The sequence below is a fragment of the Terrapene carolina genome, unplaced genomic scaffold (assembly GCF_002925995.2).
Source record: "Terrapene carolina triunguis isolate 2854851 unplaced genomic scaffold, T_m_triunguis-2.0 Scaffold35098, whole genome shotgun sequence".
NCBI lineage: Eukaryota > Metazoa > Chordata > Testudines > Emydidae > Terrapene > Terrapene triunguis.
In genome coordinates, this window is record NW_020699449.1 from 2167669 (window position 1) to 2194611 (window position 26943).

At 43.8% G+C, this 26943-nt stretch overlaps 1 protein-coding gene across 1 annotated transcript in view; it reads right to left on the reverse strand.

Moving 5' to 3' along the window:
• Positions 1–26943, reverse strand: part of LOC113405332 (E3 ubiquitin-protein ligase UHRF2-like) — a 180843-nt gene that overhangs the window by 107332 nt on the left and 46568 nt on the right. The window contains exons 3-4 of the mRNA XM_029914333.1: positions 13235–13497; positions 50–268 (exon numbers count right to left, since the gene is read on the reverse strand). Coding sequence (XP_029770193.1) covers positions 50–268; positions 13235–13497 — 482 coding nt within the window. The remainder of the gene's footprint in view (positions 1–49; positions 269–13234; positions 13498–26943) is intronic.

A 26943-nucleotide genomic window follows, 5' to 3' on the forward strand; every position in this document is an offset into this window, starting at 1 on the left:
TTTTTTTTTTTTTACAGCATGCTTTCAAAACTGGTCAATAAAATCTTACCCCAGAAGAATTTTGGCATGAACTTCTTTGTTAGTCCTTGAGATTTCCCTCAGAGAGGTAATTTCTGCATCAAACCAGAATCCTCTCTCTTCTGGAGTCTCTACATTGTAGTTAACCATCACCATATCACCCACATTGAGTTCACTCCACTTCAAAATGGTTCTTGCTCGTGGTCGAAGATTATTGGCACGCATTTCTACTATACCATTCTCTGGATACCTTGGGAGGGGGAAAAAGTTACAAATTAGTACTTCCACTATTATATGAAATAAATCAAAGGGTAAAATTTTAAAAAGTGCCTCAAGTGACTTAAGAGCCTGAGTCCCATTTTCAAAAGTGATTTGGATTCCTAAATCACTTTTGAAAATAGGATTTATGTTATTTTGAAATGTTTGCTTGTTCTATGACTATGGTCCTTGCTACCTGGGATTTGAAAAACAGTTTTAATCAAAACCACAAAGAATCACGCTTATGTAAGAGTTTGCTAGAAAGATGCTAAAAAATTTTCAAATCTGAGTACTAACCTGTCCCAGTCTTGCTCATACACGGGTCAATAGGAAAATTCCCAAACATGCCCACAGTGAAAAGAGACAAAGATTAGTATCTTGAAAATCCCATTTCTAGTCTAACTCTACCCCCATTAAAGTCAATGGCAAAATTCCCATTGACTTCAATAGCAACACAGTTTTTGAAAATCCAACCCTACATATACAGACAGCATTTACCAACAAAATTATGCAAGATGAAGATAGCATAGGAAAAAAGTATACATTTGTTTATCCCTCTGCTTCCACATCAGTAGTAAGTAGAATGGTTCTGAAATTCCACAGACAAGCAAATAAACACAGCTAATCACAGAAAGAATGTTTCTCGAACTCTCTATTACATAAAATGGCCGATCGTTTTAAAATGTTTCTCCTTTTATTTTAGTGATTAGCACTTTAGTAAATGATAAATCTTAAAGATTTGTTAAATCACATTAGAGTTTTCTATTTTTTAACAAAATCCCGTTATTTTTTTAAGTTATTTTAAGGAGACACGTGAATTGCTAGGTTTTTACAAGCAATCTCATTTTCCTCTAAGTGGTGGGGCATATTATTCCAGCACAGACATACACCACACTAGAATTGTACCGTAAATACTTCTAGTGAGCTCCATTCCTTTAAATTGGGTAATACCTATTTAGCAGGAGTAATGTAGTGATATCTATTTGAAAAATAGCTATAGTAAAACGGCATGAGCATAGAATGTGCTCAGGCTTTTCGAGGAGCCAGCTACTTAGTATAAGAACATACTCTCCTTAAATCCTCTGTATAGATCCATTTTGGCAATGGTTGTAGAAATCACAGAGCTCTGCCTATGTAATAGGGAAAATGGCAGAGTGGAAGGCTGAACACCAAGAAGAAAATTTTGCTGGTAGGAAACAAATTAAGATACCCTGTTACAAAATGGAGAAATCAGACCTTTCGTACTGAAATAAAGCAAGAATTCAACGAGTTCACGTCTTTATTTCTGGTATGACATAGTATAAGGAGATTCTATTTTGTAACAAATTCCAGTCAAGGGGATGGATAGATGGACACACACCCATTATGTGCAAACAACTCTCTCTACAACTACTATAAAAAAGAAAATATTTGTTAAATGTTTAATTGTTTTTAGCTAATATTAATCTGAATTATAACTCAAACTAAATCCCCACTTTGTAATAATTTCTTCTAGAAGTTTTAGCAGTGCTCATGAGTTTATCAGTATTACAAGCTATACCAACTTGAACTGGTTCCAGACCATGAGGCCAAAATCCTACACTTATGAATCTGAGGCATGGTGGAAAGTGAAGGAGGCATGTTGCCTGCAGTTCAAGGTGGCTCAGAGGCCCAGGGAACACCACACTGCACTGTACTTTATTGTTGCTCCAAGTAGTAACTGTACTGCCACAGGTGCCTGCTGCTGATGGCAGCTTACATGCTAGGACATTGATCATCAAACCATAGCCCAAAGTCAACAGCCCATGCTTAGAAGACTGATCCGAAGTCCACCGAAGTGAATGGAAAGCCTCTGATTTAATTGGCAATTAATGGCCATTGAAACAGACCACAGACTGGCCACTCCTCTACCAAATCTCTTCAACTAGGGGTCATATCCTGACCTGTTACTGCCCAGGTAAGCTAGGGAAGACACGAGTGCTTCACTGTCCTTCCTATCCCTTCCTTTCTCCCCCGGGGTTCTGCCCGTCTTTCTGGCCCTGCACGTGGAACTGGAAGCATTTCAACGAATGCTCCCATGGATTCTATGAAGCTAGGTCAGTGTCTGGAGCAGGAGTAACATTGGGGGTTGATCGAGAGGTCAGTGTGAAAACCAGTGTTGATGGGGCCAAGCTGGGGCAATCAGTATAAGACTGGCCTTGTTCTTGCACAGAACTCTGGGCAGAAGGGAGGGGGGAAATAAACATAGCAGCCCTTCTGACCACAGCAGTAAAAATGCATGTCAGCGAACCTAGGCTGTTGTGTTATCCCTTGTTGCAAACAACTCCACTTGGGCAGCTGCCCAGAGCTGGAAAATGGACGTTCCTATGTCTGAGTGACAGGACCACTTGTGGTGATTGAAAAACAACCTCCACAGGTAATCTGCCAGTGTATTTTGAGCCCCCGGGCCATGGGCCCCCAGACAGTATTGCTTCCCAACAAAGCAGTGAGGACCAGGCTTCTCCCTGCTCTTTTACATAAAACACAGCAATCATATTGTCGATCAGCACCAATACACCCATTTGCCTGATGTGAGAAAGGAACTCTATGCAATCTAAACAGATGGCCCACAGCTCCCTGATGTTTATGTGTAGACTGAGATTTTGGGGTGACCAGAGACCCTATGTCTGCAGGTGTCCCAGATGAGCCCCCAACCCCACGTCTGAGGTATCCGTCACTAAAGTAAGAGTGACGAGGTGGGGCAAAAGCAACTCCCTTGCATACACTGGGCAGATGTGTCCACCAATCTCGGAAGGTTAAGATGTGACTTGACATGTGCACTAACATGTTTATGTGGTTCTTTCTTGCAGAATATACCTCTGCCACCCAGTCCTGAAGGAGTCCGAGGCGCAGTTTGGTGTACTGGACCACATAAGGGCACACTACCATGTGCCCCATCAGCCTTAAACAGCCTCTCACCACAGTGAGAGGATAAGCCTTTAAGTTCAGAATGAGGCTTTGCATCGTACGAAATCTTATCTAAAGCCGTAAAGCCCTGGCATCTGTCGAGTCCAGGACCACACCAATAAACTCTGTTTTCTACACTGTAGACAGGACTGACTTGTCTGATTTGATCAGGAGGCCTAGTGTGTCAAAGGTGGATCAGATTATGTGAATGCTGACCACCGCCAGTGACCTGGATTGACTTCTTATCAGGGGACATTGGCTGCACAGAGGCTTGTTGTGGGGTTCTGGGTGCAACGGTAACAGGACTCTTCAGGGGTCCAGGTGAAGGTGGTTGAGGCTCAGCTGGTGTCGGGTGCTTGGGTGGGAAGGTCTGGGTGTGGGGGGGCTCAGTGGTGGGGTCCAGATGCTGGGGGAGTGGGGTTCAGTGGGGTGGAAATCCAGGTGCAGCTGGTTGGTGCTCGGTACAATGGGGATCCAGGTGCAGGTGGCTCGTTGGGGTGGTCCAGGTGCAGCAGGAATGGGGCTCATCAGGGGGATTATGGGTGTGCGGGGGTGAGGCTCGGTCAGTGCAGCAATTGTGGGGGAAGGGGGAGAAGAGTTTGCAGAGCTTCCTATAGCTGGGAGAGAAATCTGAGGGTGGGTCTGACATAACCCCAGATGCCATACAGGGAAAGAGGAAGTCCCGTCTTCCCCAGCCCAGCCAGGACTAGCAGCTGAGCCCGGCGCAGGGTGGTAGTCACCAGCTGGGTCTTTCCCAGTTCCACCACCAGCTCCACAGTGATTTACATCTCTGCCAGCTGCCTTGGGCACCCAAAACATACTGGTAAGGAGGGTTGCATGACTGCTCTTGTGGCTTCCCTCTGCTTCCACATCAGAAAGTCCTTTTTCTGTAGGGAAGCAAAGAAATCTGTGGGGGACATAAATTCTGCACATGCACAGTGGCGCAGAATTCCCCCAGGAGTAAATACACTACTGACAGTGGGCTAAATTCTGCTCTTGAGTACATTCACACTGCAATTAAACACTTCTGGCTAGCCCATGTCAGCTGACTCAGGCTCATAGGGCTCAAGATACAAGGCTGTTTAATTGCAGTGTAGATGTTTGGTCTTGAGCTCCAGCCTGAGCCTTGGGACTACACGAGGGGGGAGAGTCCCAGAGCCCTGACGCCAGCCCAAGTCTGAACTGTAATTAAACAGCCTTGTAGACTGAGCCCCCCCCCCCAACCCAAATCAGCTGATATGGGCTGGCCGTGGGTGTTTAATTTCAGTGTAGACATACCCTTAGTTGTACCACTAAGTTTGGCTTACCTAAGTTGTAGAAAATTTGGTATAGTACCCTCAAGCTACAAAAGTTCTTTAGAAATTATATTCACAATGGGCTCCAGCGTGGTTTTATTTAAGTTATAAACTTAGCATAGAATATTTTAAAAGGAGAAAGACAAAAAAGGTATAATAAGGATCCAATATTCAATAGATATTGCACAAAAAAACCTTTTCTTTGTTAGCTGTATCCTTACTGAACCTACTTCTAATTTTAAATCTTAATACTAGCATAGCAAAATTCTCATGTGGTCTCACATCTCTATGGAAACGTTTCTTAGCAATCAGTTGCCCATGAAGAAAGATTCCAGTCCTCCTTGGCCACAGGCAGTATTTGAGCATTCCTAACATGTGATACAGAGAAATGTATTAACCCTATGTCACTATACAAAAATCTTTTCCTGGTACCAAGGAATTCCAGAGCATACTTTAATCCTTTTCCCATCCACCATCAGAAACTGCTGTAACAGAAGAGATAAGACTCTAAATTCACCTACTAAAACCAAAACAGGAGGTCAGGACTTTTCTGCTAGAACGATATATAATGTCTGTTCCAAAACTCAATTTGTTACAACTCTTATTTAATTTTCCCCATATTTGTAATCTAAAGATAACCAAAGTTGATTACAAATTTTTTTAAAAAAGAGTTTTTAAATACACATTCTTAAGTTCTGATTGTGTAACACACCTAACTGAATAATAATGTCAGAGCAGATCTTCAAAATAAAAGATCTTTGCAACTTGTAAATTAAGGATGTATTCTACAGTATCTTACCACAGCCCCCACTAACATTTTTCTTAATCATTTCCTTTTTAAAAATAAATGTTAAATGTACTATTACTTTACATTAACACTACCAAATGGAAAGGAATTTTGGTTCTTGGTCTGTTTGCCATTAAGTGAATTTGGACTTACAAGTATCTCTTTTACCAACCACAGGTAGAGACCTCACCGCCCACAAACCCACCCCCTCGGATCTGTTCCTCTTTACTAGTTCAGCCATTCACCATTATGGTAATCTAAAACAGGGTTTCCCAACCTGTGGGTTGGGACCCAAAATTGGGTCGACAGAATGTTTCAAAGGTTACGTGGCAGCTCCTGTGGGTCCTGTCCCACAGGGCTGGCTGGCTTGCTTCCCTGCTCCAGGCATTGCAACCTCTGGGGCCCCAGCGCCACTTAGGTTTGGCCGAGATGTCATGACGACAGGAGTCCAAGTAAGCCAAATTTGAGTGAGAGGCACTGTACCCCATGAGCCAGGTCACAACTCCACTCAGATAAATTTGATCCAGTCAGGGTGACAGGGCTAAACCTGACTGGCACCGCAACCCCAGAGGTTGCAATGCCTGGAGCGGAGAGCCAAGTCCAGCCAGCCCCACAGCGTAAGAGCTGCAACTGTGGGGTGAATGCCGGGCAGCAACCAACTCCCCTCCCCTGCCAATGGGTAGGACCCAACCGAAACCACGCTAGGGCCTCCACCCCCAAATTGTTTACTGGGTCACGACAGGCCATAAACATTTACAAATGGATCCTGAGCACAAAAAGGTTTAGAACCACTGATCTAAAAGACATAGCTGTCTCTTCCTTCAGGTACAGATACAGGTACTGGAGTTCATAAGTAAAGCTACGAGTGTGTCATGTAGGTCATGGAAATCACGGATACTGTGACTTCTGCAGCAGTGGCAGTTTGGGTGTGTGGGAAGGGGTTCAGGATTAGGGGCAGGAGGTTGGAGTGGGCGGGGGGGCCACATACCTTGGGGTGGGTGGCTCCTCAGCTCCCACTGGCACGGCCCTGCAGCTCCTAGGCGGAGGGGTCAGGGGACTCCGCGCACTGCCCGCGCTAGCAGCTCCCATTGGCTTTGGTTCCCGGACAATAGGTGCTGTGCAGCCGGTGGTTGTGGTGAGACACGCGGAGCTGGGTAGGGAGCCCCTGTCAGCCCCGCCAACCCTCCCTCTCCCCAGCACCAATGGGGTCTGAGGCCAACTCCCCCCGTGGCCCCCCCCCCCCCCCGCCTCCCCCCCCCCCCCCCAAGTTTTATTTAGGGTTGTATGGTAAAAGTCACGGACAGGTCATTTTTGTTTACGGCCCATGACCTGCCCATGACTTTTACTAAAAATACCTGTGAATAAAGCATAGCCTTATTCATAGGTTTTTCTTAATACCGAAAACTGACAACTCCTTCCTTCACCTTAACCATTATTGTTTGCAGCAGGAGACTGTCAAGCATTCTCAGTCACGAGGGGGCTCTTTTTCAGCCAAATATTAATGTAGTCCAGTTACCCAAGAGGTTTCTTTGAGTTTTGAAATCTCATGGAGGATTTGTTGAGTGGGAACTGACACACCCATTCCTCTGTTTAGCATGATAGTAGTAGTAGTAACCTAACCAATGCTTCATCTCTGCTCTTTGCAGAATTTCCTATTTAGAACATCCAGGAGCAGTCAGCCAAGGGTTGATCCGCGCATCACTGATTCATCTTTCCCAGAGTAAGGAAAAGGTCTTCAACGATACAATGAAAAAGACCCCAGACTGACACACCAGTACCCCAGTAATCAGAATTATAGATGCCAAAATTATTGGATTGCAAAGCACAGATGGAACTCCATCAAGTTCAGGGCAAGTGGAACCTCCAAGAATCTCAACACAGAATCAATTTACTAGATTTAAAACAAGCAATGCAATGCACAGCACATCTGGCTCCCAAAAATTCACTTCTAATGCATGTTTATACACATGGAAAGCAACACCACCACCACTATGGTATATCTGATTAATCAAGGTGGAACAACAAGGAGAAGCTTATCTGGTGACTCAACAGTTCTTTTCCTATTCCCTGAAGAGAATCTGTCAATCAAGACAAACTATAACAAAAGCACCTATCAGTTTGACCAGCTAAGCAAACACCATTAAAGCAGGAAATGGAATTATATTAAAGCAGTTAATAGAGACGTGATTGTTTCTTCAAGTGGTCTTCTATGCTACCCAAGGAAACAGTGAAGTTTTGCTGCTGACACCAGTATCCCTAGGTCTGAGGAGAAGGCATATTGTTATTGTCCTGGACACGATGTTTGGCTCATGCCTTCTCCCTCTTTTCTGACTGCCAAGATGGCCAGTATCAAGCAAAGACAATCAATCATCACTCATACTGACCCAGATGTCTGTGGTTCCTAAATAGACATCTGAATAAGTCTCATCAACCATGGATCCTTCTGGAGATTACATTCACCAAAGCAATCTTACTAACAGAAATCCTTCAACATGAGACATACTGCCTGGAACCTAACTGATCTCACCTCCTTTATAAAGGACTATTCCCAGAATCTATATTGCTTACTAAATCCAGAAAGGCATCAATTAATCAAGTTTACAGAGGATTTGGAGAACACAGTCCTACTGTTATGTACAAAAAGAGGTACATTTCCTACATCTCTTCACTAAAGAGATGTAGGAGAAATTTCAAGATTACTTTGGTTTGGGGTTCCAAGCACTTTCTGATAAATTGGACAAGTCGCAGCTCTGGAAACTTTTGAGATCTCACTAATAAAAATTCCAACATACTGCTTCAGCTATACATTTCCAGATTTCATAAGTGAGTTTCTCAAAGACATCTACCGCACCCACTATTAGGAAACCTCAACTTCATATTGCCAATACCCAATAACCCTCTCTCTGAGCCAATGGGAGAAGCATCCCTGTCAAGATGGTTTTCCTCTTAGCAGTCTTTTCAGCTAGAAGGGTGGGCAAACTTGGTGCAGTAATCAAAAAGCCCTTATCTACCATTTTTCTTGACAGAATAGTCTTTATTCCACTTCCTGCATTTGTTCCTAAGGGGAATACTGCTTTTCACTTGGATCAAAGTCAAAACGGGCGTTCGCATGGCACTGTTGTAGACAACGTTGCAAGCTATTTATGTACCAGATATGCTAAACCCTCATACGCCACTTTATGCTTCGGCCACCATTCCACAGGACATACGTCCATCTGGATGACACACATTTAAAAAAAAAAAAAAGTGTTAATTAAATTTGTGACTGAACCCTTTGGGAGGGATTGTATGTCTCCTGGTCTGTGGTTTTACCCACATTCTGCCATATATTTCATGTTATGGCAGTCTCAGATGACGACCCACATATGTTGCTCGATTTAATAACGCTTTCACTGCAGACTTGACAAAACGCAAAAAAAGGTACTAATGTGGGATTTCTAAAGATAGCTACAGCACTTGACCCAAGGTTTAAGAATCTGAAGTACCTTCCAAAATCTGAAGAGGGATGCGGTGTGGAACATGCTGTCAGAAGTCTTAAGAGCAACACTGAGATGCAGAAACTATAGAACCTGAACCACCAAAAAAGAAAATGAAAATTTCTGTTGGTGGCATCTGACTCAGATTATGAAAATGAACATGTGTCTGTACACACTACTGTGGATCATTATCGAGCAGAACCAGTCATCAGCATGGAAGCACGTCCTCTGGAATGGTGATCGAAGCATACAAACATTTAGCATATCTGGCACATAAATACCTTGCGACACCAGCTACAACAGTACCATGTGAACATCTGTTCTCACTTTCAGGTGACACTATAAATAAGAAGCAGGCAGCATTATCTCCCATAAATGTAAACAGACTTGTTTGTCTTAGCATTTGGCTGACCAAGAAATAGGATGGAGTAGACTTGTTGTCACTAAAGTTTTGTTTTATTTTTGAGTGCAGTTAAAAAAAAAAATCTGCATTTGTAAATTTCACAAGAAAGATTGTACTATAGCACTTGTAGGAGGTGACTTGAAAAATACTATTCCTTTTGTTTCTTTTTTACAGTGCAAATATTTAATAAAAAATATAAAGTAAGCACTGTATACTTTGTATTATGTGTTGTAACTGAAATCAATATATTTGAAAATATAAAAAAAAATTATATTTATATTATAATAAATGTAAATTGGTATTCTATTATTGTGTGATTAATCGTGATTAACTCAAAACAAATTAACTCACAAAAATTAATCGCCTGAGTTAACCACAATTAATTGACAGCCCTAGAATAATTCTATTTACATATAACAAGGCCTTAGAGGAAGTCCAATAGACACTTTTGTTCTGTGTTTGTACAGTGCCTAGCACAACAGAGTCCTGGTCCCTGACTAGAGCTGCTAGACACTACGAAAACACAAATAACGATAATGTTCATTTTATATAGGGGACAGAGTACACAGCTAATATTTTCCACCCAGAAAATATTTTGTCAGCTATTTTTCAGGTGTCTATTGAAGACCCCCGGGTGCAGACAAGGCTCATTTGGCCAGGTGCAACGACTACTTCAAGGGTAGAGCAGGACCATACAATAAAAACTGTCTTTCAGCTACATGGTCTTAAGCCAACTTCCTTTACTTGGCTCACACAAGATAGTATTTTTAGCCTCATATGGCACACTTTTTGAAAAAAGGATCTTTTAGTTTCAATTCTGTGTTCTGCAATAAATCCTTTAAAAAATAATGTTTGTTGTTGGATAAAACTTTGTTTTGGTTCTCATAACTATTCCCTTCCCCCCCCCGCCCCCAATTTTCTTGGAGGATTTTTATTACTGCTTGCTATTTCCCATCAGTACTAGACTAATGGAACAGTGGGTACCCACATAGGAGAAAGGTAAAATTAGTTTCCTTACCTGTAGTGTTCCCACTGTTCCATTAGAACCCACCCTGTGCTTATATAATTGTTGTTCTAAGCCTCAATGGCTTGAAAGAGCACAGGAATAAACATTTCTGGTTTGATAGGAGGAGATCTAGAGAGTGAGTAAGAGAAAGTGTTTTTAGTGAAGCACTTCAATTGTTAATCTTTTTATAAAATTATATATTTATATATAGGTCCCAGCTGGGAGAAATGTGGGAGCTGACACTCAACTGGGATGGGGGAAGATAAGGGGGATCTTGAGTCTACCTCAAAAGCATGGAAAGAAGGCTGAGAGACCAGGAGTACTGGCCTAACAGAACAGCTGCTGCCCACTTGGAGAAAGAAAGTTACTGGCAAGATAAAACTAATTTTCAATGGTGTCTAATGGTGAGACTTTCACATGCCTCAAAAGACTATCCACTGGGAGATGGATATGACCGTGCTAACTCCATTTATATTTTAACGCAAGTTCAATTAGTGTGACGATACCCTCTGATACAACATTGTCAGACTGTGTAATTTTTTCTACAAATTTCATTTGTTTGACTGTTCTACTAAAAAGGATGGAGGCTGATATAACAATTCTTGGAAAAATACTGAGTGCTGCTTTCTATTTCTTCTATAGGGATTTACTCTTGGATAGTGGTGGCATTCGCAGAGTATTTCAAATTTGTCTTTAATAAGGTCTTTGAGAGAGGGATATATTTTTGTTATGTTTGTACAGTCTGCCTAGCACAACAGGAACCTAGTCCATACCTGGGGCTACTAAGTGCTACCACAATGCAAATAAATAATAAAGATACATGTGGACATAATCTGTGGTTTGTCTAGATTCAGAAGAAGCTGTCATTTAAGGAGGAACAGAAATCTTACTAAACTCTCTAATTACTGAGCAATGTTCTGTGTTTTTCCACACAGAAGAATAAGACCACATCACTTGATTAAAGTTGGACCTTGATGGATTTGCAACACTCATCCTGATTACTAGATAGCTGTTTTGTCTGCCAGGGGATAACTTTATATCTGAAGCTTTCCCTACTAACTGAAAAATGCAGAGATCTTGCTCTCCAGACAGCCTCAGAAAAACTGTGTTCTCAGAAGCTCACACTTTAAATATTTAGAAAGTTCATTCCAGTGAAAGTAGGTAATCACGACTTTCAGGCAATTTCAGACAGTTAAAAAAAGAAAACAATGCAGTTATGATGGTCACTAGCTAAGAATACAAACCTGCTGCAGATCATATTAAAGGAAGCCAAAAAAGTTGATTGTCTCCACCTGCTAGAAATGCACAGCTAAACCTTATGGTACAGACAGTAGAGGAATAGAATTGAAATTGTGTTTGTCGTATGTCTGCGCAAGTGACATCATGCATCCTATATCTTCTAATTCCAGGGTTGCTTCACCTCTCCAGTAATTCTCGGACTCATATGAATTGACAATAGCTGAGCGGATGAAACAATTTCCTTCTAGTGGTCACAAAAGCCATTTCCACAAATCTTTTTATGCTTTTGCTTGTGCCACCATCTCTCCTTTAAACAACTCTGTTGTATCTTAAAGTCAGTCAGTCTTAAAACTGGATCTTTGAAATCACAGAATGATTCACTTCTGTCACACTATAGTGATATTTTAATCATATCTAGTGCTTTTAAGGTACACCTCAATCCCGATATAACACAAATTTGGATATAACACAGTAAAGCAGTGCTCCGGGGGGCGGGGCTGCACACTCCAGTGGATCAAAGCAAGTTCGATATAACTTGGTAAGATTTTTTGGCTCCCGAGGACATTATATCAAGGTAGAGGTGTACTTTGCAGGATTTTCTTGTAACTTTTTAATCTTACTGATATTTTTAAACTACAATATTGGGAGGGGGAGAGGGAGATTGTATTTTACATATATGGATACATGACTTGTTTATATAGATGCATATGTAAAAAACTTAACTAAACAGATAGTGCACAAAGACAAAAACAATGATCCTCAAGCATGAGCACATTAAAAAAACCCACTACTATCAGGAGTAGCTAAAAGTAGTTATGTTCCAGTCCCCAACAAATAGCAAATCAATTTTTACATCTCCTAGCAATAATTGTTTTATTGTATTATATTGAAAAAATAAAACTTAAAAGAGACATTGCTGATTTAAAGTTTCTTTTGAAACTCTGATGAAGAACATTAATTAACCTCAGCAAGGTATACCTCCTTTATACTCCTGTACAAGGGTACGTGCATCATCCTCTACTATGAAGACTCAAAACACAAAAGCACCATGTCTTTTAGACTCCGCAATGTAACGGAATATTCAACATTATTCCTTTAGTTGCTAAAAGTGTTTAAATGGAAGGATGCTTTTAATATCTTGGTCCCAATTCTGTAAGCTGATGCACCAGTGAGGACTTGTGTAGCGAAATCCCATTAAACTCTATGGGATTTTGACACAGGGGTCTACACTGGCACATTCATTGCAGGTTTGAATCTTTATTTTTTCACCCAACACCCTCATTCCATATTGAAATTATAGAATTGATTTCAATCCCTCAATTGGGGGATTGGTTGTAAAGATTTACATGAAAGGCAGACTGGTAACTTTGTGCATCAATATTACCCTTGAGTCAAATTCATCCAATTCAAGCACCAGATTTTGCTCCCATGAGAGTTTTGTCTCTCCATTTGGACTTCAATGGGAGTAATATAAATTTTAAAAAGTTATGCTTTACTTATACTCATGTCTTATGCAGCAAAACAGATACAGCAAATCTGATTTTTAATGTCACTTCCTTGTTAAGGGGAGGGTTTTAAGTTTCATAAAGGTGAACCATAAAAGTTAAATACTTCATAGGAATTCAGGAGTAAGAAAAAAAAATTCTCATCACGCCCCGATTAGTCATTAAATCCAAAAGAAATGTGTTATGGCTTCTTAATACTGCTTTTTGGTTGTAATTTTGAACTTGCTCTCTCTAGGATCCAAGTTTCTTCAACAATATTCTTGGTTTACACAAACCAAATAAATTCACATTGTGTCCTCAAAACAATATCAGGAGCACTTACTCATCATACTTGATATGATAAATAGCATCTTCATCAGTGTCCATACAGTCTGAATAAGATGTTGAAGGTGCACTGTCCAAATTATTTGTATTCTCTCTAGAATGATCTTGGCTTAAGTTTCCATTAGTCCTTCTGTAAGTATTGCCACTTTTTGCTTGAGCTTTACCATTCTTATGTCCTTTTGTTGCTCGGGTTACATTTTCTATGTGAGCTTCAAACCAGGCTCCAATGCTGACATCACGGGCATCCACCAATTCATTTATCTAAAAATAAAATTTTGACAAGGAGTTAATGTTTATTTCCTAAAAATCGGGTTAAATGGGGAAAAAGAGAACAACTGGCTAAACAACTTGGTCATTTTGAGCTAACCTGTACTCTCAGTTTGTGTAACTAAATTAAAAAAAACACCCTACATTTAATTTTTGTGCTTTTAGGGTAGAATTTTAATATTTGACTCACCTGTAATAATATTTAACATGATCATTTATAAGTAATTCAACAAAAACTACTGTTAGGCAAGATAGATTTTTATAAGAAAAGTTAGAATAGTAGTCTATCATTCTCCCCCTCCACAATATTGTTCCCAATCATCAATAAAGATTTATGCCTTTAGCAGCTGTCTTCCCAAGGGCAGGAACTCAGAATATTAGCTCACAACCTACAGAGTTTCTAAGACTTCACTGGTTCCTCAATTATGGAATAGTTATTTTTCCCCTAGATGTTTCCTTTAATCCTGCACTGCCCTTGATTCCTCCAGCCAAGAGGACAAGAAAAGGCTCTCCAAACCTATCAAAGCTGTTACCACAGCTAACCAAGACTGAGATTTCCATTCATCTTACACCTTTAAGGGCTGGTCTACACTACCACTTAAGTCCATGTAACTTATGTCACTCAGGAGTGTGAAAGACTCCCCTGTGCGACACAAGTTACATCAACCTAAGCCTTGTCCACACCAGAGCCACGTTGGCGGGAAACACTCTCCCACCAACATTATTTCACCTCCACGAAAGGCGGAAGCTATTATGCCAACAGGAGAGCACTCTGTCGGCATAGTGTGTTTACAGCAGCACAACTGTATCGATGTAGCTGTGCCAATGTAGCACTGTAGGGTAGACTTGCCCTCAGAAACACAACTTTGGACACAACAACGTTCCTAGCTTCTGTGAACCTGAACCTGGAAATGAAGTACAATTGCTGAGAAATTGCACATCACCAAGCAACTAGGCTATTCTATAATATATTTCACTTAAAGTAGATAGATTGTTCACCTAAATTCTTCTATTGACTAAAAATGTTACTTTGACAGTGCAATGTTTTCTCTATGATTAAAGTTACAAGACCACTTAGGTAGAAAACATCAGTTACTTAGGGTTGGGTTTTGGGGTTTTTTTTTTTAAACTTGATTTCTGAACAAATAAGTACAGATATCTGAAACATGAACCTGGATTCAAAACAGCATCTACAAAAATCTATCACTCTTAATAACATAATACAGTCAAACCCCGCAATAAGGCGCCCCACCATAACGCGAAATCGCATACAACGCGATCACAATTTGGCCCCCGGTTTAAGACATACAGTAATACAGAAGAGAGAAGTGCCAGGCAGGGGAGAGAAGCTGCGGCCCTGCTGCCAGGCACAGTGAGCACTGATGCCCGCAGCCCTGTTGTTCTCTGTCCCTGGCAGGCGCGGGGCCACAGCTTCTCTCCGGCTTGGAGAGAAGCCGCAGTCCCGCGCCTGCCGGGGACAGAGAGCTCCAGGGCTGCAGGTGCCGGTGCTCTCTGTCCCGGGCAGGTGCGGGGCCACGGCTTCTCTCCAGCTTCAAGAGGAGCCGCGGCCCCGCCGGCCGGGGACAGAGAGCTCCAGGCGCCGGACCGCGGCTCCTCTTGAAGCCGGAAAGAAGCCGTGGCCCCGCGCCTGCCAGAGACAGAGAACAACAGGGCTGTGGGCGCCGGTGCTCACTGTCCCCAGCAGGCGCGGGGCTGCAGCTTCTCTCCCCTGCTAGGCACTAGGGGCACTAGGCGGCGCACATCAATGCACTGCCTTGGGGACTACTGACGGGCTTGAAACCCCGCTATACCGCGACCCCGCATTTAGCGCTATGTAATTTTTTGGACCCCAAACATCGCGGTATAGCGGGGTTTCACTGTACCTCCATCCACTCTGTACTCTGAGCAAAGAAATATTGTAGCAGTCTGATAGAATGGAGTTGTACCAAAAGAAGAAATGGCATATAAAGGAGAAATACATACTACCAAATTAAAAGTACATTCTAATACTGCTCAGACCAGGTCCAAGTTATTTAAAACAAACTTCTGGGATGTGGCTTTTTGTTCCTGCTGGGCCCATTTCAACTATTACCACTTTAACAGATGCTTTTCAGGGCTTTATTTAGTTTTAGTTATTTTGCCAAACAACTTTTTTAAAAGAAACTACACTTACACCCCTTTCCTCTTCTGTAATAATACATTCCTTATATAAAGCATCTACCTCCCCCCACAAAAAAAATTCCCCAAGTGGGTATTATTATCCCCATTTTACAAGTAGGGACACTGAAGCTAACAGGCAATGACAGAAACAGCCCTTAACTACCCACTCGACAATACTGCCTCAAAGAGTAATCTTTTCTGAACCTATGCAAACTTGTTTAATATAAGAAAGGTGCAAAAAAAATTTTAGTAGTGATAGTAATTACTACTACTATTTCAAATGTGAGAGTATTTAAATACTTTACAAGCACTAATGAAGGCACAGATCCTATCCTAAAAAGAGCATAATAGATTAAGAATGGAGGATAAAGTTGTAAAATACAAAAGACCATGGTGAAAACAGGTATCTATCATAGTAGTTACATGGTTTTGGTGTTCAAATAAATAAGCAGTTAATTGATCACTAGTCCCCTTTCTCTTCCCTCACTCCCAACCATCTTCCACAATTTAACCCTCTTATCTTTCTCTCATGTAAATTCCCAGATTCCACTCTCTTCCAACATTCTACAGTTCTTACATGCGATAAATAAAATAGGTAAGTAGATGGCTTAGGTCCTGATCATCCCTCATTTTAAAAACACATGGGGAGCTAGCTATGGAGGCGACCTTCCTACATCACTCTGAGTCTGCATTATCCTGCACTTCCCTACCTTCATCTTCCTGACAGCCAAACTGTGAGGGAATGACATTACCAAGGATTACCCCTGATTGCAGCTACTCCTGGGATTTCCTATGAGAGGAAGTTGTAACATAGGTCCAGATTGTACAAAATTTCCAGGTAAAAAATATCAGCAAAAAGATAAGGAAGACACAGAGAGTCCCGAGCACATTCTTCTCTCATTCTCCTCTCCCAGAGTAGCCCACGCCAACGTTCCCTCTAATTTTTTACGTCCATGTGCGGAATGAATTGTGTTACGTGCACCAATATGAAGGTGATGTGTGGCGGGGGTAGGGCCGAGGGGTTTGGGAGGGGGCTCAGGCAGAGAGTTGGGGTGCGGGCTCTGGGGTAGGGCCAGGGATGAGGGTTTTGGGGTGCAGGAGGGGGCTCAGGGCCAGGGCAGAGGATTAGGGTTCGGGTTCTGGCTGGGGGTGCAGGCTCTGGGGTGCAGGCCGCCCGGGGGATGGGGGGAAGGAGGGAGGGCAAGGGAGAGAACTCCTCCCAGCCTCTCCTTGAAACAGCAGCCCGGGGCAGCAGCATCTCTCCCCGCCGGGGGAGCTCCAGGGCCGGGGAAGCAGCGCCTCTCCCCACTTGCACAGCCCTTGATAGCCTGCTGCGTGCCCGCACAGCTTAGAAGGAACTTAGGGCCCTACACCTGCACAACACCCTCCACTGGGTTTGGAGGAGAGGGAGATAGAAGGCAAGGGTGACTCAGCCCACCTTCTGTGTGGAAGGGAGAATCCCAGCTTTAGTTCACTTCTTGTGGAAACTGCAGAAAAGGTAACTACTTACAAAAGATTTTTAAAAAGGAGTACAATGGCTTTGTGGGGCAGCTACGGAAGGGCCTTCCATGCACAAAATGTATTGTTGAAGAAAGCAGGGGGACAATTGTGGGATAAGCAGACAAACAGGGCTACAAAGACTGGCGTCACAGAGGATGGGAAATGATCTGATAAGGCAAGAAGAAATAAATAAGAAGGGACAGCGTTGTATAGGCCCTTGAAAGCAATCACAAAAAGCATGCACTTGATGCAGTGAAGATGGGTAAGCCAGTGCAGGGATTCAAAGAAGAAGAGAGATGGTCAGGTTCACATGCAAGGAAGATTATCTTAGCAGCTGCATTCTGTATGGATTGTAGGAAGTCATACGGCTACTGGGATGGCCTGTGAGGATGTGGTGGTGGTTAAAGTAATCAAGAGGTGTGATGAAGACCCAGAGAAAGGTTGTAGATATGTAGCCAGAAAAAAAAAAAAGGTTGGATCATAGAAATGCAAGTTACATAGGCAAAAAGTGGGAAGATTTGAACACTGTTTCAATTTCTGTGGTGAGGAAGTCAATTAGTGTAATAGCACAAAATCTTCCTTTTCTGATCTGTGCTGAACAGATATTTTGTGTATTATCTAAATTCAGGGCTCTACATTGTGACAGGTTCGGTCACAGAGACCCCCTTGGGACTGTCACCTGATGTGCTGAAACTACCTCTGAGCCCATTTTCCCTGTCAGCTTGGGACTTCAGAACTCTGTCTTGTGAGCCAGACACGCAAGCCTACTGCAACACAGACCCAGGGTTCGAACCACATCCCCGAAGCTGCAGGCTTTAACTGAAAACCACTCGGCAGATACTCCTGTCTCCAGCACCCAGACACCCAGCTCCCAATGGGATCCAAACCCCAAATAAATCCGTTTTACTCTGTATAAAACTTATACAGGGTAAACTCATGAATTGTCCACCCTTTGTAACACTGATAGAGAGATATGCACAGTTGTTTTCTCCCCCAGGTATTAATCAATCACTTACTCTGGGTTCAATAATAAACAAAATGATTTTATTAAGAATAAAAAGTAGGATTTAAGTGGTTTCAAGTAATAACAGACAGAACAAAGTAAGTTAACAAGTAAAATAAAACAAAACACCGCAAGTCTAAGCCTAATACATTTAAGAAATTGAATACAGGTAAATCTCACCCTTAGAGATGTTCCAATAAGCTTCTTTCACAGACTTGACTCCTTCCTAGTCTAAGCCCAATCCTTTCTCCTGGTACAGTCCTTGTTCCAGCACCGGTGGTAAGTAGGGGATCTCTCATGACTGGACCCCTTTGTTCCACCCCCTTTTATAGCTTTAGCCCAAGGCGGGACTCCTTTATCTTCTTGGTTCCCACCCCTCCTTCTAAATGGAAAAGCTCCAGGTTTAAGATTGTGTCACCTGATACTGGAATCAATCACATGTCACTGTAAGACCTCATTCTTTATTACCCACAGGCTGGCCCCCAGGTCCACACGAAGGCTTGCAGATAAATAAACCATCGACAGCCAACTGTCCTAGTCAATGGGTGCCATCAAGATTCTAACCCACCATTAATGGCCCACACTTTGCATAATTACAATAGGACCTCAGAGTTAACTTCATATTTCTAGTTTTAGATACAAGAATGATACATTCATACAAATAGGATGAACACCCTCAGTAGATAAGCTTTGTAAGGATACCTTACAAGAGACCTTTTGCATAAAGCATATTCCAATTACATTATATTTACACTCCTAAGCATATTTCCATAAACATATGGAGTACAACATCACATACCAGTTAAAGATATTTGTTGATCAGTTTTTCATGTATAGATTATCTTTGTTTGAGGGATAACATCCACTTGAGACATTTAAAAATAGCATCAGTGAAATTCAAGAAATTTCAAGTCCATTATGTGTGTCTTCTTAAGAGTATGTAAATATTTAAGATTTCCTAAATCTGTTAGAAAGTAAGACGACTAGAAAAAGAGAAAATATATTATATAAAACTAATAGAAATAAAATTAACCCAAATGTTAAAAATTTGGATAAGAAAAAGGGTGAGAACAGGAAAAGGTATGAGTCCGATCCCCACACCTCTTAAGGACAGTGGTAAAACTAACTTCAGTGGTTGTGTAAATGGGCCTATGTTTGCCCCTTTCGCTAATCTGCAATGCTATGACCTACTTCACTCCATTGCGTTACCTCTGCTCTGCAACACTTAGGTGAGCAATTTTATTATTTCCGCTGCACTCTGAAGACTGATAATAAGCCTCTAAGTAACAAACCATTAACAATGCCTCTAGACTTCAGCTGCAGCGGTATGCAGTTCAGTATCAGCAAGTTTCCATGGTAACTGAATATTAAATGAGACACGTGAAAAGGCCTCTAGTTTTTTCAGCCAAATGAAACCACCACTGCAAGCTCACTTGTAGCTATGAATACAAAGCAAAAAATCATGGAAGAAAATGTACTGCCATGACTTCAAAAGTGAAAGAAAGGTACATGCATGTATCAGGTAACATATATAATCAGCAAGAGGCAACAGAACATATTATCCAACAAATTCCACTGCATTTCTTACCACATCTGAACCTGAAATTAGAAGGATTTAACAGCTGCAAGTAAGAGAAGCAAATTCCTATGTCACTCAAATTGTTAATATGTAAAGAGCCATGGCAATAAAGCAATTTAAGAAATACGTACAAGTAAAACACTTGTTTAAGAGACATGAAAGAGCACAGAAAGCAGTGTACAGTATCAAATTTTGCAAAGATGGTGCAAGGAATAGAAAGTGCATGACCTGATCTAGCCTGTACTAACGAAGTACTTCGCCCCCAAGACAGGATTCTGCCCTTGTCCAGAATTACACTAGGGGAGGCTGGTGGAAGGGCAACTTCAATTTACAAAAGAACTCTAAGGCCTGGTCTACACTAGGAAGTTATGTCGAATTTAGCAGCGTTAAATCGAATTAACCCTGCACCTGTCCACACAACAAAGCTATTTAGTTCGACATAGAGGTCTCTTAAATTCAATTTCTGTACTCCTCCCCAACGAGGGGAGTAGCGCTAAATTCGACATGGCCATGTCGAATTAGGGTAGGTGTGGATGGAAAATCGACGCTAATAGCTCCGGGAGCTATCCCACAGTGCACCACTCTGTTGACGCTCTGGACAGCAGTCTGAGCTCGGATGCTCTGACCAGCCACACAGGAAAAGCCCTGGGAAAATTTGAATTCCTTTTCCTGTCTAGGCAGTTTGAATCTCATTTCCTGTTTGGACATTGTGGTGAGCTCAGCAGCACTGGCAACGATGCAGAGCTCTCCAGCAGAGGTGACCATGCAATCCCAGAATAGAAAGAGGCCCCCAGCATGGACTGATCGGGAAGTCTTGGATCTCATCGCTGTGTGGGGCGATGAGTCCGTGCTTTCGGAGCTGCGCTCGAAAAGACGGAACGCAAAGATCTACGAGAAGATCTCAAAAGCCATGACAGAGAGAGGATACAGCCGGGATGCAACGCAGAGCCGCGTGAAAATCAAGGAGCTGAGACAAGGCTACCAGAAGACCAAAGAGGGAAACGGACGCTCCGGATCCCAGCCCCAGACATGCCGTTTCTACGAGGCACTGCATTCCATTTTAGGTGCGGCCGCCACCACTACCCCACCACTGACCGTGGACTCTGAGGATGGGATATTGTCGACGGCCGGTTCCTCGGAGATGTTAGTGGACGGGGAAGATGAGGAAGGAGATGAGGAGGACGAGGCAGTCGACAGCGCTTACAACGCTGATTTCCCCGACAGCCAGGATCTCTTCATCACCCTCACAGAGATCCCCTACCAACCGTCCCCAGGCATTAACCCGGAGCCAGAATCAGGGGAAGGATCAGTCAGTAAGTGTTTAAAACATGTAAACATTTATTTTGAACAGAACAGGAATTTTAACAATATTAACAATGGGTTTTTCATGATTAGTTTGCCCTAGGCGCTCTACTTTTTAGTCCTTGCCAGTGCAGCTACTGGAAAAGGTGGTCTATATGTCCGGGGATAGAGCTAAAAATCCTCATGGGACATCTCCACGAAGCTCTCCTGGAGGTAACTGGAAAGCCTTTGCATGAGGTTCTTGGGGAGAGCGGCCTTATTGGGTCCTCCATGGTAGGAAACTTTTCCACGCCAGGCTATCATCAAGTACTCCGGGATCATTGCTTTGCAGAGCATGGCGGCATACGGCCCTGGTTTTTGCTGGCTTTCACGCAGCATGCGGTCTTTCTCTGTCCCAGAAATCCTCAGCAGAGTGATGTCGCTCATGGTGACCTGCGTTGAATTAGGGGAATGTTACTGTTGGGACTGCTTGCCCGTTCCTTTACAGAACTGTAACCGGCAGTTTACAGCCACGCGGTGGAGGTGGGAGAGGGGCAGCATACAGGGATCTTTCCAGAGGACAGCCGCGAGGGGGTGGGACAGGGGCAGAGTTCATGCTTGCCTGATTGCCAGCAGCAGAAACTGGCCAACGCTAGGAGCATTGCTTTGAACGTGAAAGGAGGGCACTGCTATAATTTAAGTTTTAAGCAGCCAAAAGTCTACAGCTTACCATGTCAGCCTGCTACCTGAATTCCGCTGTCCTGCCCAGCTTGTCTGATCTCCAGTGCAAGACCCCAGGCACTGAATGCGAAGGCCGAAAATTCGACCTTGTCCTGAGCGCGCATGTGATAGGTGCTGTGCATGGTCTTCTTCACAGAGAAAGACTATGTTCATTGTTCACAAAAAATTATCTTTGTGAGGAATTCACTCCCTTTTTCCCATCCCACAGCTACGACTGTCTCCCGACCTACCCTAGCATCCCCCTCCCAGAGGCTGGCGCAGATTAGGCGGAGAAAGAAAAGGACACGGGACGACATGTTCTCAGAACTTATGGGCTGCTCCCGAGCCGAGGCGGCCTAGCAGACCCAGTGGAGGTAGCCCTTTCGGTTAATGTACTGGCTGGCCTGGTGGTCCGGTCCCAGGATAGGGATGAGAGTTCCATCTATAGCCCCACCGCAGTTTGGGAATCCCATCACGGCGAAGCCATCTATGATGACCTGCAAGTTTCCAAGGGTCACTACCTTTGACAGCAGTAGCTCAACGATTGCGTTGGCTACTTGCATCACAGCAACCCCCATGGTAGATTTGCCCACGCCAAAGTGGTTCGCGACTGACCGGTAGCTGTCCGGCGTTGCAAGCTTCCAGAGGGCTATGGCCACTCGCTTCTGGACAGTCAGGGCTGCTCGCATCCGGGTGTCCTTGCGCTTCAGGGCAGGGGACAGCAGCTCACACAGTTCCAGGAAAGTTCCCTTCCGCATCCGAAAGTTTCGCAGCCACTGTGATTCATCCCAGACCTGCAGCACTATGCGGTCCCACCAATCCGTGCTTGTTTCCCGGGCCCAGAATCGCCGTTCCACAGCATCAACATGACCCATTGCCACCATGATGTTCATGGCGCGGGGTCCCGTGCTTTGCGAGAGGTCTGTGCCACTCTCAGACTTCATGTCCTCACCGCGATGCCGTAACCTCCTCGCCCAATTTCTCAGCATCTGCCTCTGGAAAAGGTGTATGATAAGCTGCGAGGTGTTGACAATGGCCATAACTGCAGCGATGGTCGCAGCGGGCTCCATGCTCGCAGTGCTGTGGTGTCCGCGCTGTCACTCACCAGAAAAGCACGCGAAATGAAATGATTGCCCGCCGGCGCTTTTAGGGAGGGAGGGCGGGCGGGAGTGACGGTTGGATGACGACAGTTACCCAAAACCACCCTCGACACATTTTTTTCCCCAGCAGGCATTCAGGGCTCGACCCAGAATTCCAATGGGCAGCGGGGACTGCGAGAACTGTGGGATAGCTGCCCACAGTGCACCGCTTCCAATGTCGACGCTTGCCCCGTTAGTGTGGACTCACAAAGTTGAATTACTGCCCTTAGTGTGGATACACACGTTCGACTTTGTAATATCGATTCCACATATTCGATTTAAGTAAAATCGAACTACTCTCGTAGTGTAGACATACCCTAAGATACATGCTCCGGCTAGAACCTCAAACCTATAGAATCAACACACAACAGCTGTTCTGGCTACCTCCAATTTTCTGGGCCAGTTCTGCTCACTTTAGCTGCTATGCTGACCCCTTGTGTCTACTCTACTGCTCTCCCACTTGCTAATGCAAATGTGCCCCAGCCCTTTTAAAAAAAAAAAAAACAAAACAAAAAAAAAAAAACAACCACACACAAATCACGATCCTTAAACACAGTGGACCATTTACACTGGCATACCCCATCCAGACATTAGTGAATTTTGTCTACAGCAGGGATTCTCAAACTGGGGGTCGGGACCCCTCAAAGGGGTCTGAGGTTATTACATGGGGGGGACGGGGGAGTGGGGAAGAGGTCGCGAGTTGTCAGCCTCCACCACAAAACCCTGCTTTGCCTCCAGCATTTATAAAATGGTGTTAAATATATTTAAAAAAAAAAAAAGTGTGTTTAATTTAATAAGGGGGTCACTCTCAGAGACTTGCTATAGGAAAGGGGTCACCAGTACAAAGGTTTGAGAACCACTGGTCTACAGTAATCATGAACTACCAAAATCATTGGTTTTAATTTAAAGAAATTAACCACAAACTGAGATTTCAAATAGCAGAGTCAAACTTGCAATAAATAATACATATACAGTCTTGCCAGAATTCAATTTTTATAATAATTTTGATGGATAATATCAATGTTTAGTTTTAAGCATTATTTGTCTATTTGTATCAATTTAAATTTCACAGCTGTGAGAAATTATGGGAGAGCCAGACAATGGGGCGGGGGGGGGGGGGGGGGGGGGGACTGACAATTATTTAATAACAGGAGAAGCTGAGATAAGAAAAATTATAGCTTTACAATACAAATTATTAACATCACATGTCAAAATATGCAAAGTAAATATCATTAAATCAAGCTAATAAGCTCTCAAGCAGCATCTTTCTCACTCTGCCTATCTGTACATTAATATTAATGGCAGGGATTTTTGTTTGCATATAGTGAAACTGACATTTACTGATAAAAAAATCTAATCCTTCCAAGCCTATATATGAAAAAAAAGCAACCAAGTGTGTAACACAGCACTGGAATATTCAGGTAAATATTGATTAGAGAGTCCCATATTTCAGAAAAGAAATCATGGCAATTCAAGCTGTGGGCATACAGTTGTATCAAGAATAAAGGAGCTTTTATTATTGCCAATACTGTAAAAATATAGAAATACCAAAGTTTACTGAATGTTCTTGTAGTGGGGCAGTCACCCTGCTCCAGTGTGGAAGGGGTTAAAAACAGCCGTGGGAAAGGGCTGCCACGGGGAGTCAATCAGGAGCGGATTTGATTCTGTATAAGAAGCCTTAAGAGAGAAGATGGGTCAAGGTCTCTCTCTAGCTGCTGAAGGAGCAAAGGGTACCTTGGACAGAGCACTGCTGGGGAAGGGCAAGAGGCACTGGGGAGCTCCAGCCTGGTAACTCCCCAGGTTGAGGCCTCGATAAAGGTCTATGCAGGTACTGGGGCTGGGAGGTGCAGCCCTGGAATAGGCAGAAGCAGCTGGTCCGACCCCCTTGCCAATTATGAGTGGTCAGTACAGACTGCAGTTTGCCCCAGTGAGAGGGGGCTTGGTGATGACTGGCTGTAGCCATTGAGGCAATGTGGGCATAGAGGTAGGGGGTTCCCCTGAGAGGGGAAACCCGAAGTGTGGGGGTACTGCTGGGGCAGAACCCCGAGGTAAAGGGGCACTGGGGTTTGGGAGGGACACGGGGGCCTGAGGAAGGTGAGCCACCGGCAAGCAGAGGGCGCTCCAAGACTGGAAAAGTGCTAATTCCCAGATGACCAGCAGGAGGCATTGCACCGGTGAGTTTCGATCTTGCTACAGTTCTAAAATAATTAAGTAGAACTTATTTGACTTTAAAAATTGAGACAAGATAATTTGACAGCAATAGAGATTCAAAACAGGTAGAAATATTATCCAAATTATCAGGAGATGCTAAAAGAAAGACACTCTAGAACTCTTTGTCCTGGATCTAAAGAGTCTTTGAAGTCCAAAAGGAACAGGCCACCCAAAGGTACTAGCATGCATGAGGAACACAGATGGCATGCCAAAAGTACCTTTTAGAGCAGGGGTGGGCAAACTACGGCCTGGGGCTGCATACGGCCCTTCAGACGTTTTAATCATGGCCCTCGAGCTCCTGCCGGGGAGCAGGGTCCGGGGCTTGGCCCGCTCCGGCGCTCCAGCCGAGGAGCAGGGTCAGGGGCTTGCCCTGCTCCGTGCGTGCAGTGGCTCCATGTGGCTTCCGGAAGCAGTGGCATGTCCCCGCTCTGGCTCCTACGCGTAAGGACAGCGAGGGGGCTCCACATGCTGCCCCAGCCCCAAGAGCAGCCTGGCCATGCCTCCGTATAGGAGGCAGAGGGGGAACATGCCGCTGCTTCTGGGAGTTGCTTGAGGCAAGTGCTGCCTGGAGCCTGCACTCCTGACCCCCTCCCACGCCCCAACCCCCTGTGCCCCAGCCCTGATGCCCCTTCCATCCTCTGAACCCCTCGGTCCCAGCCCAGAGCAACCTCTTGCAACTCCAACCTCCCAGCCCCAGCCCCACCCCAGCACCCCCCCACCCCAGCCACCTGCCCCAGCCTTGAGCCCCCTCCCACACCCTGAACTCCACATTTCTGGCCCCATCCCAGAGCCTGCTCCCCCAGCCAGAGCCCTCACCCCCCTCCTGCACCCTAACCCCCAATTTCATTAGCATTCCTGGCCCGCCGTACAATTTCCATACCCAGATGTGGCCATCGGGCCAAAAAGTTTGCCCACCCTGTCTTAGAGTTAAAGAGACCTTGCCACACAGGTCAGGAAGGACCACCTTTGAAGTTCCATGCCACACGTGCTCTCAGAACGAAATGAATAGTTGGTACAAAGCCAAAGTGGCAAAATTGAGAACCTCTTATCACCCTCTTAAAGTGACCTGATGCTACAGGAAGAGGATTGCAACAAAATGTAAAAAAAGACTCGCCAAAACTTAGAAATTGAAAACAACCAAATCTGCTGAAGCATTGTTGAGAGCTACTCACCAGCAAAAATGCAAACTGATGGAAGCATGATTGTTATAAATCTTGAGGTAGGGATCCAATATAGTAGGTTGGAGAAGGGACATAGGAATTGCATAACTAATCAGACACTGGTCAGTACCAAATGTTTCATAAGATACAAATCCACTATAATGGACAATTATGCAAGCATGATTATGGAGAAGTTTCCTTCAAACTTGTTCTTCCAAGGAAGTTAAGTTCTCAAGGTTGAACGTTTATAGCACTTACACAATTTTGCCCTCTTATTCTAAAAGCATGTATAAATCTTTTTGAATTTTACTGTGACAGGGTGCATATTCCACACAAGTGATGAAAGAGTTAATGTGGGCCTGAAAGGCAAACTATATTACCTGGCTGCACCTGGAGGATCTACAACTGGGATTTCAGATCTTCACTAGCAGAGCCTATCGGACCACACGTGAACCTCCCCTCTCTTGCACTATGCGTGGGATGTACATACAGCACTGTGCAGTCAGACCGCCCCCCAGTTCCTTCTCTGCTACAGAGATTATGTTTTCGGCTCCGAAGCAAAGGGGAGGAAGATGTTACCGCACAGCCGCGGATAGGACAGCATATACAAGGACAGTGTCCGTTGAGGCCTCGTGCGTAAGAGTGTAGTACTAGGCGAAAGTGTCTGTCAATGCCCATGTGGCAGCC